The sequence below is a fragment of the Phoca vitulina genome, unplaced genomic scaffold (genome assembly GCF_004348235.1).
Source record: "Phoca vitulina isolate PV1807 unplaced genomic scaffold, GSC_HSeal_1.0 scaffold87, whole genome shotgun sequence".
Lineage (NCBI taxonomy): Eukaryota > Metazoa > Chordata > Mammalia > Carnivora > Phocidae > Phoca > Phoca vitulina.
In genome coordinates this window covers 756915-777366 of record NW_022589790.1, presented here as the reverse complement: position 1 = coordinate 777366, position 20452 = coordinate 756915, and the positions used below count along the sequence as shown (strand labels likewise).

The window sequence follows — 20452 nt, the reverse complement described above, 5'->3', positions numbered from 1 at the left end:
TAAGACAAGGATGTCCACTCTCACTACTTTTATTCAATATAGCACTGCAAGTCCTAGCCAGAGCAATAAGACAAGAAAAAAAAAAAGAGGCATCCAAATCTGAAAAGAAGTAAAACTGTCTCTATCTGTAGAGGACATGACATTATATATATAAAACCCTAAAGATTCCACCAAAAAGCTGTTACAACTAATAAACAAATTCAGTAAAGTTACAGGATGCAAAATCAATGCACATAAATCTGTCGCATTTCCAGACACTAATAATGAATTACTGGAAATAGAAGTTAAGAAAACAATCTCATTCACAATTGCATCAAAAGGAATGAAATAGGGCACTTGGGTGGCTCAGTCGTTAAGCATCTGCCTTCAGCTCCGGTCATGATCCTGGGGTCCTGGGATCGAGTTCTGCATCGGGCTCCCTGCTCATCAGGGAGTCTGCCCCTCCTCTGCCCCCTCTCTGCTCCTGCTCGCTCTCTCTCAAATAAATAAATAAAATCTTAAAAAAAAAAAGAATGAAATATCTAAGGTATAAATTTAACCAAAGAGGTGGAAGAGCTGTATATTTAAAATTATAAGACCTCAATGAGAGAAACTAAAGAAGAAACAAATAAATGGAAAGATATTCTGATTGGAAGAATCAATACTGTTAAAATGCCCATACTACCCAAAGCAATCTACAGATTCAATGCAATCCCTATCAAAATTCCAATGGCACTTTTCACCAAAATAGAATAAATAATCCTAAAATTTGCATGGAACCACAAAATGGCCTGAATAGCCAAAGCAATCTTCAGACAAAGCTAAAGATATCCGGCTTCCTTATTTCAAACTATATTACAAAACTATACTAATCAAAACTGCATAGTATTGGCATAAAAACAGACACTCAGGGATACCGGGGTGGCTCAGTCAATTAAGCATCTGACTCCTGATTTCGGGTCAGGTCATGATCGCAGGGTTGTGAGACTGAACCCTGTACTGGGTTCCACACTGGGTGTGGAGCCTGCTTAAAATTCTCTCTCTCCCTCTGCCCTCCCCCTGCACTCCCCTCCAAAACAAACAAACACACACACACAGATTAATGGAACAGAATAGCGAGCTCAGAAGTCCACACAAATATGGTCAATTAATTTACAACAAAGGAGTCAATAATATACAACGGGGAAGGGATGGCCTAATTCAATAAATGGTGTTTTGGGAAAAACGGACAGCAACATGCAAAAGAATGAAACTGGACCACTATCTTATACCATAAACAAAAATCAACCCAAAATGGATTAAAGACTTAAACATAATACCTGGAACCACAAAACTCCTAGAACAAAACACAGGCAGTAATTTCCTTGATTTGGTGTGACTTTTTGGATTTGAGTAAGAAGTAAAGGCACCAGAAGCAAAAATGCACAAGTGGGACTGCATCGAAGTAAAAAGCTGCTGCACAGCTAAGGAAACCATCCACAAAATGAAGAAGCAACCTATCGAATGGGAGAAAATATTTGTAATTCATGTATCTATCTGATAAGGAGCTAATATGCAAAATATATAAAGAACAAATACAGCAAGAACATTTCTTCATCTTAGGGTCCTTGCTTTATGCAAATTTCTATCCACACAGTTCTCCACCATTCCTTACATTTGACAGGTGCTAAGTGTGTAATGCTGTTGTTAACCTTTGAATAAATAATATGTGAGTTAAAAGAAATGACTCATCCGTATGGGGAAAAAAAAAAAAATGATGGGCTAGGAATAGCTAACTGCTGAGGAAGGAGGTAGGAGAACATGAAAAAAAAAATCATGAAGTCAGTCCTTGTGGAGGACAATTAGGGAAAAAAAAAAAACCCCATTGTGAGAGACTACTCACATGAACAAATTGAGAATGGGTTTAAAGTTTTCATAATCTGATATGTCCATAAACTAATAAATATAAGTAATAAGAAAAACCTTTAGTTTACCTTAAATAACAACTAATCAACGGGACTTGTTGAAGTCGATCTCAAGATTAGGCTGTAATGATGGAAAAGTATATCTAAGGAACTATTATTCAGAGGGAAAAAAGAAGCAGATATTTTGTATCAAGATAATAGACGTCCTTTAGGGAAATCCAAGAGAACAGAACTCAAGAACCTGTCTAAGAGACAGAAATGAAACTTTGATGGGGGCAATATACCTATGTCACCAGCCAAACAGAGTAAATACGAAAGTTCTTACCAGGTCACCGAGCCGGCAGACAAGAGAGAGTACTGATGGGTGTCAACGACCTGCAGGACTGCAGAGATCTTGTTCAGCTAAAAGCAGGGTGTCTAACAAGTTCGTGATCTGCTTTACCATTTGCTTTGTCTGCAACAAGATAATGGCTAGGGATAACCAGGGGCAACTGTGACCCAGAACCCAACACATGCTCAGAATGCGGAGTGACTAGGAACTTGGAAGAAAGCAACCCATCATTACAGTTTGCAAAACCCAGGCAAAGATAGCTGGGCAATTACAAATCATCATGATAGATAAAGATAATGAAACCAGGAAGAATGCACGAGATAAATTAAACTTTAAGAAAGACTCACACAAAAGCTGTAGAGGCAAATGCAGGATGACAGTGCAGACTTATAAATTATTTTTCCAAAAATTAAAAAGCCGAGGAAGAGTTAAAGATTGCAAATAACGACAGGAACAAGCAAAGTGGCTTCTCTCACCCCCTTCCCAAAAGATTTCCTTACAAGTTTTTTTTCAGAGCAAGAGAAGTAGGAAAGAAATGGGTCTACTGCAGGGTCAACAAAACAGTGGATGAAAACATTTCCCAAAACCTTTTTTTTGCTTTCGTTTCCTCTATCAAGGAGAAGAACCTGAGAAGGGCGACCATCAGAGTAAGACTAAAGGACACTGCAACTGGGTGCAGAGGTTGTGAGAAAGCCCATCTACAGATCCTCAGGTTATGCTTCTCTGTGACACACTCTTATCTCAGTAAAACCGCTTTGTACCTGGTGCACTCATGCTCATTTCTTCAAGAAATTTCTCATTCCATTAAGATGATCTGTAATTACCCAGCTTTCTTTGCCCTGGGGTTGGTGAACTTAGAAAATAATACAGCTGCTTTCTTCCAAATTTCCAGTCACTGTGCTTCTACGTCACCAAATGCAGAGCAAATTTTCCAGGCCTCGGCACACACCCTCCTCACCCTCCTCAGCAGTGTCAGTGGGGGGTGAACCACTTAACTCTGAGACAATGCACATTTCTTTGGCCTCCTCTCTCCCCCTCGGAGTCTTCTTGGCTGTCCAGTCTTCCCAGCACCTTCTGTTGAAAATACAGTTCTTTTCCCCCACTGAATTGTCTTGGCATCTTGGTCAACAATCAATTGATCACAAATGTAAGGTTTTTTGGATCCCACTTCTAGTCCATTGATCTGCAGGTCTGGGCCAGCACCACCACACCGTCTTGTGGTAAGTTCAGAAATCGGGAAATGGGAGCCCTTTGGTCTTGTTCTTCTTGTTCAAGATTGTTTTGACTATTCAGGGTCCCTGTGAATTTTAGAATCAGCCTGTCAATCTCTGCAAAAATCCAGCTGGTGTTTTCTTAGGATCATGTTGAACCTGAAGGTCAACTGGCTGTATTAACAGTAGTAAGTCTTTGGATCCATGAATATGGGATGACTCTCCACTCATTTAGATCTTTAATTTCTTGTGACAATGTTTTGTGGTTTTCGATGCCAATGCCATTTTAAATGGTATTTTAAAAAATTTATTGTCTAATTGCTTGTTCTTGGCATATAGAAGCACAATTAACTTCTTCTTTGTATTTGTATTGATCTTATATCCACTGACCTAAGTTTACTTGAGTTAAAAAAAGAAAATCATTCTGTTATAGGTAATAAGAAATGAAGCTTTACTGATGTTTCATTATGGATTAACACTGGCTGCTTTTCCCAATCCGCGTCTCACTGTCATGTCTCCTACTGTATCTGAGGTGTCCTGAGTGGGATCCCACAAATGTAAAGAGGGTAGCAGGGACTCCCTCGCACACGTGTTTGTTTTCATTTTACTGTAAAACAGCTGAGTTACATGGATTTACAGATGAGACCATCTACTTTTAACTAAACTGTCCCTCAAATAGTAGACAAATGCCTTTAAAAAAAAACCCTGCAAAAAAAAGCAAAACAAAAAAAATTGGCAGAACTGACATTTCTACTGCTGTGCAAGCTCTTCTTAGTCACCATGAAAGGGGGGGAAAACCAAACAAAAAAAAACCCCCAAAAACCCAAAACCCAACTAATCGGATTTGGAAAATAAAGCAAAAAAGTTAGAAATTAACATGAAGACTATTAGAAATACAGATTTATTACAGCTGTTGACCTAAGTGCTGGGCCTTCAGATGCTCTATCAGAGCACTCCAAGGGCACGGCGTAACATTCATAAGTATAATACCGGGGATACATGTATATGCGCAACCAAGAGAGTCCGTGTTCCCGTTCCATAGGGAATGGGTTAGAGTGGGTGACAGCGGACACAAGGAAGCCTGTCAGGAGGCCACAGTCTAGATAGGAGATTAGAGTAGTCTGCGGTAGATGTGGGGAGAAGTGGACACATTTTAGAGACACTTAGGGATCTGGATCAACAGGACGTGGTAAGTAATTAGATACGGGGGCTGGAGGCCTAACGAAGATGTCTCAGTTTCTGGCCTAACAGCCTGGGTAGAAGGCGGTGCGGTGCTATTGATTGAAACAGCACCCATCGGAGGAGGAACAGGGCTCTGGAGGAGAGACGGTGAACTGTCTCGGACACACTGGGCCTGAAAGAAAACTGAGAGGGAGCGAACAGCCCCCTCCTGAGCACACACCCCATAAAACGTGTGCACGCCAGCATTAGTTGAACAGCCACAAAGCAGGCAATCCACATGCCCATCCACAGAGGCATGGATAAACTGTGACCTACTCACGTTTGCGGCCACTGGCAAAACCATTCTACAGACAGTAATGTGAGTTTACCTCACACGTTAGTGATGGGAGCAAAGAAAACTCGTCCCAGGAATACAAAAGCACGCATGCCAAGACCTATGTGCATAAAGTGAAACGACTGGCGCCATCTGTGGTGTTCAGTCTGGGGAGGGGGAGAGGGGGTGTGGGGACTGGAAGGGGCTTTCTGGGGAACCCCATGGAGCTGGTGATGCTCGCATTCGTGACCAGGTTTGGGGTTACATCAGCGTGTACACTATGGTAACTCATCAAGCTACAGAATTAGGATTGTGTATTTTTCTGTGTAGGTTATAGCTAAAAATGTTAATTCAAAAAAAAAAAAAAATCTGGCTAGCTCACTCCTCAGGTTAAAACCCTGCAACCGCGCTCTGACACACGCCACAACATGGATGGACCCTGAGGACATTATGCTAAGTGAAAAGAAGTCAGTCGCAAAATGACAAATACTGTGTGATTCTACTTATAGGAGGTTCCCAGAGCAGTCAGATTTCGAGACAGAAAGTAGAAGGGTGGTTGCCAGGGGCTGGTGGAGGAAAAACGGGGAGTTTCAGTTTTGTAAGATAAAGAGTTCCAGAGATCGGTTATACAACAATGTGAATACACGTAACACTACTGAACTGTACATTTAAAAAATGGTTAAGATGGTAAGTTTTGTATTCTCTGTATTTTACCATAACCAAACATTTAACAAACAAACCACAAACCCTTCAAAAGTTTTCTATTCTTCTTGAGATCAAGTAAAAAATCCTGACACAGCCTAGAAAGTACTGACCCACCCTTTCACCTCTACTGTACACCAATTTCCCCTTAGTCTCTAAATTACTCCTTTCCGTTCCTCCAGCACACCAAGGGTTTTTTGTACCTTTCGGTCTTCATATAGGATTCTATAGGATCCCTGGCCCTGGAATGGGCTTCCTTTCTGTGCCCCTTCTTAGTTTAATATCTGCTCATGTGTTAGTCTCAGTGTTAACATTTCTTTAGAGGAGCCTTCCCTGACCATCCTGGACTGGGTTAGCTCTCATTTATGCCCTCTTGGCATCCTGGTACTTTCCCCAAGAATCAGTAATGAACAGTTACTTGTGTGTTAGCATCTGTTCAATGTCTGTTTTCACCACTGGACAATACACAGGTGCTGACTCACCTTGCCTCCCCGCCCAGACAGCGTGCAGGACCTTCTTGTCCCTGCCTGCCACACAGTAGGTACTGAATGAGTATTTGCTGAATGAGTGTTTGAAGCAGCTGCCCGACTTGAGTTCAGGATTTCTGATCTGGATGAATCACAGTCTGGTGAATCCCGGACGAGTGACATTAGAAAAGTAACCTAGGTAAATAGCACTCCAAAGTTTACAAAGTGATGAAGGTGGATTGTGCAAATTATGGACGTGGTAGGGAACTGCTGATCCTTGGCAAAATTTCAGAAGTTATTATTAAAAGAGTAAGTGCAGAGCCTGAGAAGAGAAGGGTGTAATCATGGGGTGCTAGCACAAGTCCATGATGTACGAAAGGCAGACTAATGCCGCTCCCCCCCTCCCCTGCATGATCCCATCCTAATCCCTGGGACCTGTGAATATGTTAGGTTACACGGCACGAGGGAATTAAGGTTGCTCTTCAGCTGACTTTAAAATAAAGAGATTACCCTGGACTGCGTGTGTGGGCCTAAGGTAATCATGGGGTCTTTGAAATGTGCAAGAGAGAGGCAGGAGATCAGATAGAGCGAGCAGGCAGATGCCTCACCCTCACTACAGCTTCTGAGGACAGAAGAAGGGCCATGAGCCAAGGAATGCAGGCAGGCTCTAGAAGCTGGGAAAGGGACGAGAACCGATTCTCCCTTAGAGCCCCCGGGAAGAGTGCAGCATTGCCAGTGCCTTGATTTTAGCCTGGTGAGACCTGATTTTGGGCTTCTCACTTCCAGAACTATAAGACAATAAATCTGTTGTTGTTTTAAGCCAGCTGGTTTGTGGCAATTGGTTCCAGTGGCAACAGGAAACTAACATACGACGGTGGAGCCATGAAAGAGCCACTTCTTTTCCTTCCTTGCCATAGCTCCTGACCTAGCAAATCCAGAACAGAGTCCATAAATACCTTTGTTCTTTCCATCAAAACACCTGATCATGTCTTTTATGATATCATAAGACTAAGAAACAGCACCAAATGCAAAGCCAACGAAGTAAATTAGAAAACTCTGTGGCGTGCCCGGGCCAAGTGCTGATGAACGGAACAAGGTCAACCATCTTAGAAGGTCTTGAGCAACACACTATGAGGGTCTGCTCATTCACATCCTTCAATACTGTATCAATTACATAGAGCAGGGATCCTTAACTTTGTGTTCGTGGACCACTTGGGGCTTCAAGAGGTATCTGAACCTTCTAAACCTTACTAAAAAATTTTCTGTGTTATCTACATAAATATGTATTTTTTGGCAGAAAGCTCCATGGCTTTCATTAAAACCTTAAAGGGGATCCATAAGCCCGGAAGGTTAAGACCTGACTTAGATGAAGATCCAGAAAGTATGCTCATCACATTCACTGTTGACACAAAGCCACTGGAAAGAGTAAAGACTGTGGGTGACAAATCAGGATTCAAAGAGTATCTTGAAAGGCTGAGTGAACAGGTTGCGTCCAGTGAAGATAAAATCACACAGCTCAAGGCAGCCACTGAAAAAGATTCAGAAGGTTTAATCAACGGTAAGCTCAGTATGAGTGAGTGATTAGAGCCAAGACAAGTTATGGGCCTGGAGGCAGGTGTCCAGCAGTACGGAGATGGTGACAGCAAACACATTTACTGTGCCCAGTCGGGGGTTTCTCGTGTACCCATTTCCTAGGGCTCCCAGAACAAAAGACCACAGACTTGGTGGCTTCAAACAAGAACTGTGTTGCCCGGCAGTGCTGGAGGCCAGACGCTGAAATCAAAGGGTCACAGGCTTGGCTCCTTCTGGAGGCTCCCAGGGAGCGATGGTCCCACGTCTCTCTGAGCCTCTGGGGCTCGCCAGCGATCCTCGGCTGGCCGTGGCAGCGTCACTGTGACCTGCTTCCTTCTCTCTCCCTGTGGCCTTTTTCCCTCGGTGCCTCTCTGAATCCTCTCCTCTCCTTATAAGGATGCCCACGTTGGATTTAGGGCCCACCCCAAACCACTAGGATCTTATCTTGATCCGTAACTACTTAACATTTGTCAAGATCCTATTTCCAAATAAGGTCACACTCCGAGATTCCAGGTGGACATGAACTTTTATGGGACACTACTCAGCCCACCACATCCTTTAAGTGGAGTACTGACAGACAAATGCATTTTGACGTTTACGACACCATATTCTTAAGAATGGTCCAAAGAAATAGGGACATACAGCCGAAGGGTTAGAGGATTTGAGTCAAACAAGGAAATCAACTACTGCCTACAAATATGTGAACCAATTTTTTTTTCCCAGCTGAAAAACTTCCTAACACTGTTTTCCAGAGCTGAACGTGGTGGATTTCTGTGGCTCATGTGTTCACGCCGGAGCTGTACAATCACCAGACAAGAATGCTGAGGCTTTGGATGGGTGGCTAGACTTGAGAATCACTGGCGACCACTGAGTTCGGACACTCTGTAATTCTTCTCCCGTGCCTCTGTCTGCCCCTTTAATCGGCCATTATACAGAACCAAAGAACTGTAAATCTCCACTAGTACGGCAAACACCGTATGGGGGAGTAGGAAGTGGAGGTGGGTGGGACGGCAGCCAGGAGGTACACATTGTGAAGAAAACTCAGAAGCTCTGGGAAGTAAAGAACATCAGAAGAGCCTCGGCATGGTGACCAGCGGTGAGCTGAGCGGCAGGAGTGAAGGGAGCACACCACAGCACGGAGTTCAGGTTTCCATTCTAAGGACGACGAGAAGACGCTGAAAGGGGTTACACAGGGAGTGTTATGATTTCGTGTAGAAGCTTCAAGATAATTTGGGCTACTGCAGGGAGAAAAGATTGATGGCAGAGAAGAGAAGAGGCAGAGAAACCAGGAAAGGGTAAGAGGTGAGAGTTGCCTACACTGGGGTGGCAGGAGGGAGAATGGCAAGCAACAGAGAGATGTGTATATTCTGAAGACCTGAAAGTGAACTGTGGAGGAAAGATCCGATGTGGAATGTGAGGAAAAGCAGCAAGGATGACTCCTAAATTTGTTTAAATATTAAGAGCGGACAGTGATGTCATTTACTGAGATGAGGAAGACTAGGGAGCAGGGGGAGCAGACAGGAAGGCAAAAAATATATCAAAAGCTCCATCTGAGGCTCTTCAACCCGGAGATGTCCTTGAGACATTTAGGTTGAAGACACCAAGCAGGGAGAGTTGAATGTGCGACTCCAGGGCTCAGAAGAGAAGACCAGGCTGATGGTAAAGAGAAAGAGACAATAGCAGGCACTGCAGAGAGAGAAAATTGTTGCCTCAGAGAGCTGTCTCACTTCTTTAGAAGAAAATATTTTGGGGGGGGGTGGCCTGGCTGGCTCGGTTGGAAGAACGTGTGACTCTTGATCTCAGGGTCATGAGTCTGAGCCTATGTTGGGTGTAGAGCTTACTTAAATAAATAAAAAACTTAAAAAAAAAAATGTTTTTGGATTACTGAACATTAAGTGCCCATTTGTTTTTGCTTAAATTTTATGTTCTCAAACCTTGGTCCGCTGGGCTGTTCAAATTTTCTCTAGCAACATTCAGCTGCGGGGCGACAGGAAGCGCAGAGAAGATGAATGATACGTGGCTCACCCAGGACTGAGATTCTGCCAAGTGAGTGTGATATAGAATAGAGGAAAAAGGGGTGATTATCATGAAGACTCATGGAATCTACATCAAATAAGGAGAGAAGTGAGAAGCCCAAAGGGGGCTGAAAAAGCTCCAATAGGGGCCAAGGCATGGGGTCATCCTATGCTCAATCAATGATGAGGCCTCATTACAACTGACTGAGGAGGAAGGTAGTTGCCAGAGAAAAGGGAAATATGATGAGCCAACGTAACAGCTACTGTAATAAATTACTTTAGGGTCTATAGACGTAGAGCTGTTTATGAAATAAAATCAGGTAATTCAATGGTAGCGTCTCCCGATTTCAGAGTCTGTCGGTGCCAACGAAGCAGGAACGCTCTGGAGACAGTGCTTGGTTTCTGCAGAACCCTACGTTCTACAGCAGGGCCATGGAGCTGCAGAAGACCGCAGATGCTGGGAAAGCAGGGAGTTTCAGCAAAGGAAAAAAGGGGCGGGAGCAGAATTCATTTGCAGTGTGGACAGGGGAAAGAGTGGGGATCTCAGTGTCCACACGCAGCAAAGAAAAATTCACCCAATGGCATACAGGGAAGTGCACCTGCCCCATCCACCCCATTGTCCCAAGTCCCAAAAGGCATCCACTTTTAACTTCTGTTTCTGGTTCTTCTGGTGGTTACCCTCCATGGTTCCAGGAAGGCTTACAGCTATTATGTCACCGTTAGACACCGTGGATTTACGAGGTCACAAATCAAGATTTTGCTCACCGAGGCTTTGCCATCGATTTTGTTATTTCCTGATTTTCTTGTGGTTAAACCCTCCCGGTGGCTACAACTCCAGACCCCCTCCTGAATGCTTACCTTGTGTGGAGAGACGAAGACAGGGGTCCTTACCTGCTCCTGATACGTCTTTTCTCTCTTCCATTTCTCCACCTTTGTCATCTATTTATAGTGGTATGTTCTTAAGGTTGGTAATGTTTACTTTCTGTCCTACAACTAATAGAGCCTTCTATGCTTTAACTGCAGATTCATTTTAAACAGTGAAAACCAACAAAACCACTGAAGTGTTAACATCATCATTACAGAAATGTTACAGAACAGCTGGGCCTGGTGCTAGGATTCCACTTCTCTTCCTAGGATCTGCTAACCGTTCAGAATCATGCCACATTTTACTTGTTTCACATCTGGTTTTGGAGTTCCCTTTTTCTTACTAGGGAAAAACATGCCTCCCCCCCCTTTTTTTTAAGATTTTATTTATTTGGGACGCCTGGGTGGCTCAGTTGGTTAAGCGACTGCCTTCGGCTCAGGTCATCATCCTGGAGTCCCAGGATTGAGTCCCGCATCGGGCTCCCTGCTCAGCAGGGAGTCTGCTTCTCCCTCTGACCCTCCCTCTCTCATGCTCTCTCTCTCTATCTTATTCTCTCTCTCAAATAAATAAATAAAATCTTAAAAAAAAAAAGATTTTATTTATTTGACAGAGAGAGAGAGAGAGAGAGAGAGAGAGTGGGAGAGTGGGAGAGGGAGAAGCAGGCTTCCTGCTGAGCAGGGAGCCCGATGTGGGGCTCAATCCCAGGACCCTGGGATCATGACCTGAGCCGAAGGCAGACGCTTAATGACTGAGCCACCCAGGTGCCCCAAAACATGCCCTTTTCAATATATGGCTGGTATCTTCTAGTTTCCTACTCTTTCTGACCACGGCTTGGAATTCATTCCATTCTTCTTGAAACTAGGGAATAAACAAATAGAAAACCAACCTGTTGACACGGACTTGTTCCCTTTGGGGAGTGCCTTTCCCCTATGAAGGTTCTGTACTGAAAATTAACGATTTCACAAAAAGAGAGAGAAAAGAAAATAAGAAATATCACCCACCATCCAATCAATATAACCCAACCGGTTTTATTTTTGCACATTACTTTGAGTCCTTGTCCACTGTAAACAGATTTTACACAGTCACAGTTCAATCACTGCACATTTATTTTTGTAGGATATACACAACTTTCACGATCCCCTTTAATGGCTGTGTAACATTCCACTGAGTGGACAGATCATAATTTATTAAACCCACTTGGGAAGCAGTACAAAAAAGTGGTTAAAGTATGGATGCTGCAGTCAGAGAGACCTACATCACATCCCAGCTCTGATGAATCCCTACAGCCACACGGCTGGCGGGTTCCCTCACCCACTTTAATCCATCCAGCGCTAACTACCCAACGCTGATAGCCTACTCTGCGCCAGGTACCACACTAAGCACTGAGTATACAAGAGTGGACACAGAAACTGCATCCCTGCCCTCAGAAACAAACCAACCAGAAATATAATTTCCGACTGCGTAGAGGGCTCTAAAGAAGGATACTAAGTGAGAGACTGGAGAACCCCAAATTCCCAAAACCCGTAACCACCTAGGGCTGTACAGTTCCAGCCCCATCCTCAGTCCACAGTGTGGGACACAGCGTGTGTCAACTACACGTCTCTGCCTGGGATACGCTGAGAGCATGAGAGCAGCAAACATCCTCTTGGTAGACTCATTACTCTTCTCTTCTCTATCAATATAAACCCTACACTTTTTCAAGTTTGAGTTCATGGCTAGAAGTCTGACGTGGGTCTTTTCTGTATCCATTTCTCTCCTCATCGTGTCCATAGTTTCTTTTATCTCCTTGCACAAACTGGGTAGATCTGTAATAGCTGATTTAACATCCTTATCTGCAACTCTCTCATTTGTTCCATTTCTGGGCCTGTTGCTATGGATCGTTTTTGTCTGTTTCTTAGCATGCCTGGTAATTTCTGACTGGATATTGGGTCTTGGATTTTATGTTTTGGGGACCCAGATGTCGTTGCATCCCTTTAAATATTGTTGGGCTTTGTTCTGGACCAGTTACTTGGAATCAGTCTGATCCTTTTAAAGTGTGCTTCTAAGCTTTGTTAGGTAGGGTCCAGAACAGGTTTTTATTTAGGGCTAATGTGGCCTCGCTCCATGCCCTGTGCATTAGAGGGTCTCCCTACACTGATCGATGAGAATATGAATGATCCCCAGCCTCGTGGGAACTCTGAGAGTTCTTCCATCTGCTCATTTCTGACCGTTCTTTGTAAAATGTACAGATCAGTACTCAACCAAAGACTTGAGGGGAGCCGTTGCAGCTCTGCAGAGCTCACGCTCTGTGGTGCTCCCTCCTCTCTGGTACTTTACCTCCTGCATATCCAAGCCCATTCCAACTGCCTTGGCCTCCTTGAGCTCTGACCTCTGTCTCAGCAACTCAAGGAGCCCACTGGGTTCCTTCTGGATTCCCCTTCCTTGCACTGCAACACAGAACTCTCCAGGCTGTAAGCTGGGGCAGTCATACGGCTCCACTGTTTATTTCCTTTCTCTCAGGGATCACTGTCTTGTACTCTTTGTTGACCTATTTCTAAAACTGCTGTTTCATAACTTTGTCAGGTTTTCTAGTCATTTTAGGTGGGGATGTAAACCTGGTCCCTTTTAACTCCATTATGGCTGGAAAGAGAACTAATCAAGGTTGACTTCAAATTCCACATTTTCAACGAAACCTTTCCATGCTACACGTCCAAACCATTTTTTTGTTTTTCTGGTCTTCGTGCCATTTACAACGTAGCACACTAACAGAGGCCCTACAGTACACTCTGTCCGTCACCCGCCGCCCCCGCCCACCTTCTTACAAAGCCTGCCATCAGTTCCACTACCAGACCAAACAGCACAGGATTAAATGCAATCATATATTCCAGTGGCTTGCTAGCTAGTACCAGGCACAGTCGTAGGTGCCGGGCTGAGACAAAGAACACACTGTCCCTAACTGCCAGGAGTCATAGTCTGGGGCCATTTAGGAATCAAACCCTCATCCATAAATCCGTAACATGGTTTTTCAAGGGAAAAACTAAGGTATAAATGAACTTTTGGAACACAGATTGTCAAACGTTTTCTTAAAGGGCCAGAGACTAAGCAGTTTAGGCTTGCAGGCCACAGATCCTGTCACAACCACCCAATTCAAAAGCCACCAAAGACATGTGAACAAACGGCCACAGTCGTCTTCCATTATCTGTTCACAGTAACAGGTGGCTGTAGTCTGCAGACCCCTGTTTAGAAAAACGCCCACCGATAGGTGGAAGACAGCCGGCACCATCTTGCACAACGGCACACCCAGACAAAGGTGACCTCAGCAAGAAGGCTAAGCTCCCCCAGGCGGGAAGTGCATACTGCACCTTCCGCACACACTGTAGGACAAGCACAGAGTAGGTCTTCTTTTTTTAAGATTTTATTTATCTGAGAGAGACAGAGATAGTGACAGAGCTAGCACGACAGAGCACATAGGCAGGGAGGAGAGGGAGAAGCAGGCTTCCTGCAGGAGCAGAGAGCCCGATGTGGGGCTCGATCCCAGGACCCTGGGATCATGACCTGAGCCGAAGGCAGACGCTTCACTGTGCCACCCAGGGGCCCCCAGAGTAGGTACTTAAGTACTTTTGTACTTATGCCATTTTGCATTTAAAGAGCTCCCTTTGTTTTATTCAAAACTGCTTCTAACAATAAAGAAAGCTATACATTTATGGAAAATAATGTCTACTGTATAAAATATTCTAAAGATGATAAAACAAATGTTGATGATCTTAAAGAGCAGTTTTATTTTGTAAATAAGTCAAGACTGTTATACTTAAATACTCAAAAGAATCAGCTCTGAGGACCACCCATTCATCCCACAGATGTCACGGACATGGCCTAAAACACACCAGACTTTCTCTCTTGAGAATTACCTAAAGAGAGAGCTCAGGAGCACATAAAAAAGAACTGCCTCAAAATAACTTTCAATTGTTGTCAAAATTCAAATCTATCTACTAGGAAAGACAAAGATTTGATACACTGCACATCTTTTTTAAAACTGTTCAATGGAAAAGATAATCTTACAAATTCTAAAAATTGTTTCAACGTATGTTTTCATCACTAAGCAGTATGTGTGTATATATATGTACACACATGAAGCCATGGGACTGGTGTGAAAAGAATCACTCTCCTTCATAGGTGTATTCTGGCAGGTTTGTTCAAAAAGATTTATCTTAGGGGCGCCTGGGTGGCTCAGTTGTTAAGCGTCTGCCTTCGGCTCAGGTCATGATCCCAGGGTCCTGGGATCGAGCCCCGCATCGGGCTCCCTGCTCCGTGGGAAGCCTGCTTCTCCCTCTCCCACTCCCCCTGCTTGTGTTCCCTCTCTCGCTGTGTCTCTCTCTGTCAAATAAATAAATAAAATCTTAAAAAAAAAAAAAAAAGATTTATCTTACTACTTTGCAGTCACACTTTGATAAAGGTGGAGGAATCTGAGAAGTCATTTAATCTGACCTTCCTGCAAATGAAGGGTTTCTCTTTTATAATGTTCAAAATAATGCTCTGTGGTCTGTCCACCTTTTAAAACTCATATGCAGAACTAAACATAAACTAGAGGTGGGCCTGGCCTCTACGAAGCAGGACCAGCGCTGGCCAGGATCCAGGTGCCCAGATGCATGGAAACTAGAGAGGGTCCATCCTGCGAAAGGCAGCTAAGCCTTATCTCCCTTCAACACCTTTTAATGCGGGCGGGTTTTTTGTTTTTGTTTTGTTTTGTTTTGTTTTACTGGAATTCAGGACTATTTATTCACTCCTATTAACTTTTTTCTTAGTTCCAATCCACCATTCCACACATTGAGACCCTAGGGATTCTGTAGGCCAATACATCATTTAAATATGCCATTCTTGGGCACCTGGGTGGCTCAGTTGGTTAAGCGACTGCCTTCGGCTCAGGTCATGATCCTGGAGTCCCGGGATCGAGTCCCGCATCGGGCTCCCTGCTCGGCGGGGAGTCTGCTTCTCCCTCTGACCCTCCCGACCCTCCCCCCTCTCATGTGCTCTCTCTCTCAGTCTCTCTCTCTCTCTCAAATAAATAAATAAATAAAATCTTTAAAAAAAAATCTTTTAAATATGCCATTCTTTATCAACATCACCGGCAGAGCAATCAAAGATCCCCACAATGTGAACAGCAGGAGGAAACACTGAAGAGAAACAGAGAAATGGAATGGTAGCAGGATGGATATTTGGTGAGAAGGTCAAATGTTTTCTAAAAAATATTCGAATATTTATATGCCAATGGATCATCCAAAAGTGAAGGAAAAATAGAGTATGTAAAACCATTTTCTAAATTATAAAATTCAATATAGGGGCGCCTGAGTGGCTCAGTCAGTTAAGCATCTGCCTTCAGCTCATGTAATGATCCCAGCCAGGGTCCTGGGATCGAGCCCTGCACTGGGCTCCCTGATCAATGGAGAGTCTGCCTCCCCCCACTCCCCCTCCCCTCTTGCTCTCTCCCAAATAAAATCTGTAAAAAATTGTAAAATTCAATATAAATATAATTTATTGTATATATCTCCTTTATCTGCTTGCTTGCTTAATTATGTTAAAATCTGGTTTTTAGAACCTCCAGCTCCTTTTGAATTCTCTTTCCTTTCAGAGTCCCTGCTCCCAGGATCATACCTATTTTTTCTCTGAATATTTTGAAATCTCTAACTATCTTCAGTAGCCCCTGCCTTTGCCATTGTGAATGAATTCCAACAGTATATGACCGCTTTCAGCCAAGGTCTTATTTCCACATCAATCTCCTTCACTCTATCAGAATTTTAAAAACCATGTTCAGGTTTAATGGATTCATCCCATAGAATCACTTTCTTAAACCTAAGCTATTAAAAAAATTTTTTATTGCATCTGTACGGTAAGATAACACCCACCCCCCCAAGCTGAACATTTGGTAAAATTGTTCTCTCAGGCTGAAACATCCAATCCTCAAAATTTCTATGCAAAGCAAAAAGTGGCTGACACCAGATTCTTCCCCCATCTGCAGACACAATGACATCATCAACACAGGGCCTTCTCCTTCCCAACCCCCCACTCCAGGCTCAGACAAAAAGTTAGTGTGCGCGCACAGAGCAGTTACAATGTCTGCTCCACAGTAGGCACTAGCTGGTTTACATTTGTTTCTAGCTCTAAGCTCCCCCTTTGAGTAAATTAGTAGTAAGAAAGCTACTGGAATCTGCAAATAAATACGTCTCTTCAAAAGCCCATATCTACAAATGAATTCTCAGTTAAAATGTGAAATTCGTTAGCACCAGACAAATGAAATCTCCATTTACAAATGCATTCTATTTAATGAAAAAGAATGGATTTTCAAAGTGGAACACTTACTGTTTTATAGAGTTTAACACTTTCCAAAATGTACTTTTTTTTTTAAAGATTTTATTTATTTGACAGAGAGAGACACAGCAAGAGAGGGAACACAAGCAGGAGCAGAGGGAGAGGGAGAAGCAGGCTTCAAGCCGAGCAGGGAGCCGGATGCGGGGCTCGATCCCAGGACCCTGGGATCATGACCTGAGCCGAAGGCGAGGCTTAACCAGCTGAGCCACACAGGCGCCCCCAAAATGTACTTTTAAAATACCAAAGCATCTAAAGAAAAAGTTGCCTGTTTATCCTTTAAGGACATAAGGCAAATAAATTTTACTCAGAAATTCATACATGCCTAATTGATAGTAGCACTTCAAAATATGAAAGGTTTCTAATATTTCACCCATCAAGTCATAGATATAAAATGAGTCACCATGTTAAGCTCTAGGAAAATGCGAAGTTATTTTGTCTTTATGTTCATTACTACCAAACATTTATCCTCAAAATGCATTTTCATTAATTTCACATCTAGGGGCTCCTGGCTGGCTGGGGGGTGGGGGGGGGGGGGAGCAGATGTTGAATTCAAGCCCCACATTGGGTGTAGAGAAGAAAGGAAAGGAAAAGGAAAAGGAAAGGAAAAGGAAAGGACAGGAAGATTGATTCACATCTACTGCCCACAGCTGCTTTTGCCAGGAATTCTGTCTCGTAACTTTTTTGTATGTGTAATTTGAATATCACTTTGTTTACTGTCAATACACAGTAAGTCCTCCACAAACATGCTAAGAATTCTCTTCAATTCAAAATTATAAGGCATAAAGATCACTAGAATTGCAGTATTTTTTCTTAAAATATAAAATTTTGAAACTCACTAAATCAAGAATAGCCATTTTCTCTCTCTCTCCTTTTTTTTACTGAGGTATAACTGATGTAAGCTACTCCTTAAACATGAGTAATTTTAACAGGTTTATACCACCACTGTTGTTTTTAAGATACATTCCTAAGTTCCTTCTACAAGAGCAGGAAAATGCCTTGGATTTCACGATTTACAGGTGAACTGATTTATAAAGGCCCTTACTAGCACTTCAGGAAGAGAGATTTTTATCTGTTTTGTTCACTGCTGTTACCCCTGTCTCCCCAGTGGTACAAAGGATTTCGATTAGTATTTGCCGGACTGAAAGCACCTATGTCTGCAGATCCCTTAGTAGGAAGTCAGATCCAAACCACCTGTAGGGTCTCACCTCTCACACCATGAGAGAACGTAGAGCAATCTCACGTACAAAAAGAAAATGAGCTCCTAGAGAATGGAGAAGGGGAAGACAGACACTTAAGGAAACTGACCCCAGACCCAGCCTTTACACACTGCCCCAATGTGTTCACTTCAACAGGGTGTCTAAAACCTCACCAATTTAGACACTCATTTAGGTTAACAAGTCTGGTCTTTTTAAGAATGGAGGAACCAGGGGATGCCTGGGTGGCTCAGTCCGTTAAAAGCATCTGATTCTTGATTTCAAGTCTTGATCTCAGGGTCGTGAGTTCAAGGCCCATGTTGGGGTCCATGCTGGGCGTGGAGCCTACTTAAAAAAAAATTTTAAAAAAAGCAGGAACCATTTATACCTCAACAACCTTACTGAGGTAAATATGTCATCCTTCCACTTTGCTGATGAAACTGAGGTTACGCAGCCAATTTACGTTCCTAGTGTCACAAAGTATGTATATGTACAGCAGGACTCAGAACCTTGAATCCCACAGTGATGCTACCTCCCCAGGGACAAAGGAATAGGACTAACCCTCATCCACACAGCAGCTGCATGTGAGCTCCCAATACCCTTCTATTCCAACACCTAAAACAAGCTTTCTCAAAGAGGGGGCTTTTGTTTGGGGTGACAGGAAAGCAACAAGTAGTTTTAAAACATGGAACACTCTGGAGGCAAGAATCTAAAAGTGAGGATCATGGATTTAGGGTGCTAGAGGGAACCAAGCCCCAAAGAAAAACCACAGATTTCAAAACACTGCACAGGGCCAGCTCTTGCTCCACAACAGCTTGCCTCTCTCTCTTCCTCTTCCTTCCCCTCCCCGTGACCCTCCTGGTTCTCAGCACCAGAAAAGAGGCTACCATTGTTAGGGCCATAGTTTGGCAACACGATGGGATCCAACTCCAGTGACTGGCACAGAACAGGGACACAAACATTTACTAAATGAACCAAAGACCAAAGTCGTTTCTGCGGGCACGCTGGGACCCTAACTGCCATTTTTAACAAAGTGGAGATAAGAATGCCCTTTAAGCACCTGATTGTTGGTGTACAAATGAAGTTTTAAAGGGCAGGTCTACACTGGGGGCAAGCTACAGTGAAAGCCTTGCAGGATTCTCTTTCCTCAGTCAGTATACAAACAGCTTAGCACTTCAGCAGATCTGAGATCACAAATACAGATCTCAGAAGAGGCATGATGCTTTAATATTTAGAGTATAAAAACAAACACCATTACCTTATTTAGGCTGCCTTGCTTAGGTCATTTTAACATGAATAGCAGCTTAAAAAAAAAAAAACAACCCTCTCAGCATTCTCAGGATGAGTGTGGGGGTGGAGAAGATAGCAGACATTTTCCAAAAAGTTAGCAGTGGGAAAAGAAAAAGAAAAAAAAAAACCCCACAGAAAATATCAAAAGGGAGAATGGTTCCTTTAAAACATGGCCAGTGACGTATACAAATATATGTTTTATACCAAATAATGAGACAGAACCCGTGTTTTTAGGAAGACATGAGGATAAGACAATTCTTGAAAATTTTATCCATTTCCCCTTTGCTCAGCACCGGTGCCCTGAAGACTTGGCTCCTAGTCCCAATCGGTATCAGATTCTTCATAATGTGAGATTTTTCAGGAGTCAAATTACAGTCAAACTACTGGGGCAGAACAAGAGCCAAAAGCAACAGGGAAGATGCCCATTTTCCTCTTGCACCCTCCTCCCACTTGCCACTTAAGAAAAACGGCACGTTTTCCCGTTCGAAAAGGGCCTCATCCTCCGAGATCCAAGGCAGCGTTAAGTCTGGGATTTCGGGAACAAACCTGCCGATCCCCAAAAGACAGCTTAGAACCTCATCCACCATGAATTAGTTCTGCGCTCCTCCGCCACCTCCTTTGTCTCAACTGTCCCCGCAAACTCGCAGTGCAATGCCCTCCCGTAAACGAGCTACCTAAACGAAAAGGAACGTTTTCTAAGTCCTCCGACAAGAAGAGGAAGCCCCCCGGACGCGTCTGGAGCCCCCCTGCCAGCCGCGGAGCAGGCCGGGGGCACACGACGGAATGCTCGGCCCCGGGGCCGCCGGCCGAGCGGCGCGGAACGCAGCGGCGAGCCCGGCCGGGGTGGGGGCGCCGCGCCCGCCGCCCCCGCGCCCCGGCTCCCCAGGGGGCCGCCGCCCGCCCCCCGCGCCGGCTGCTCTCTCCGCGGCCCCGCACTCACCTCCGTGGATGGGCAGCGGCGCCAGCACCTGGCCGCGGACCTCGGCCTTGGGCGAGTCGAGCCCGTAGCGCCCGCGGTCGATGCGGAACGTGAGCGGGGCGCCGCGGCCGGGCTCCTGCACCGTCACGTTGATGAGCGCCGTGTAG

At 44.0% G+C, this 20452-nt stretch overlaps 1 protein-coding gene across 1 annotated transcript in view; it reads right to left on the bottom strand.

Moving 5' to 3' along the window:
• The window catches only part of RNF130 (ring finger protein 130), a gene marked incomplete at its 5' end in the record, with an annotated part of 100458 nt that extends 80007 nt beyond the window's left edge, over positions 1-20451 (bottom strand). Inside the window, one exon of the mRNA XM_032395764.1 lies at positions 20307-20451. Within this exon, the coding sequence (XP_032251655.1) occupies positions 20307-20451 (145 nt within the window). The remainder of the gene's footprint in view (positions 1-20306) is intronic.
• Position 20452: the final 1 nt, after the last annotated feature.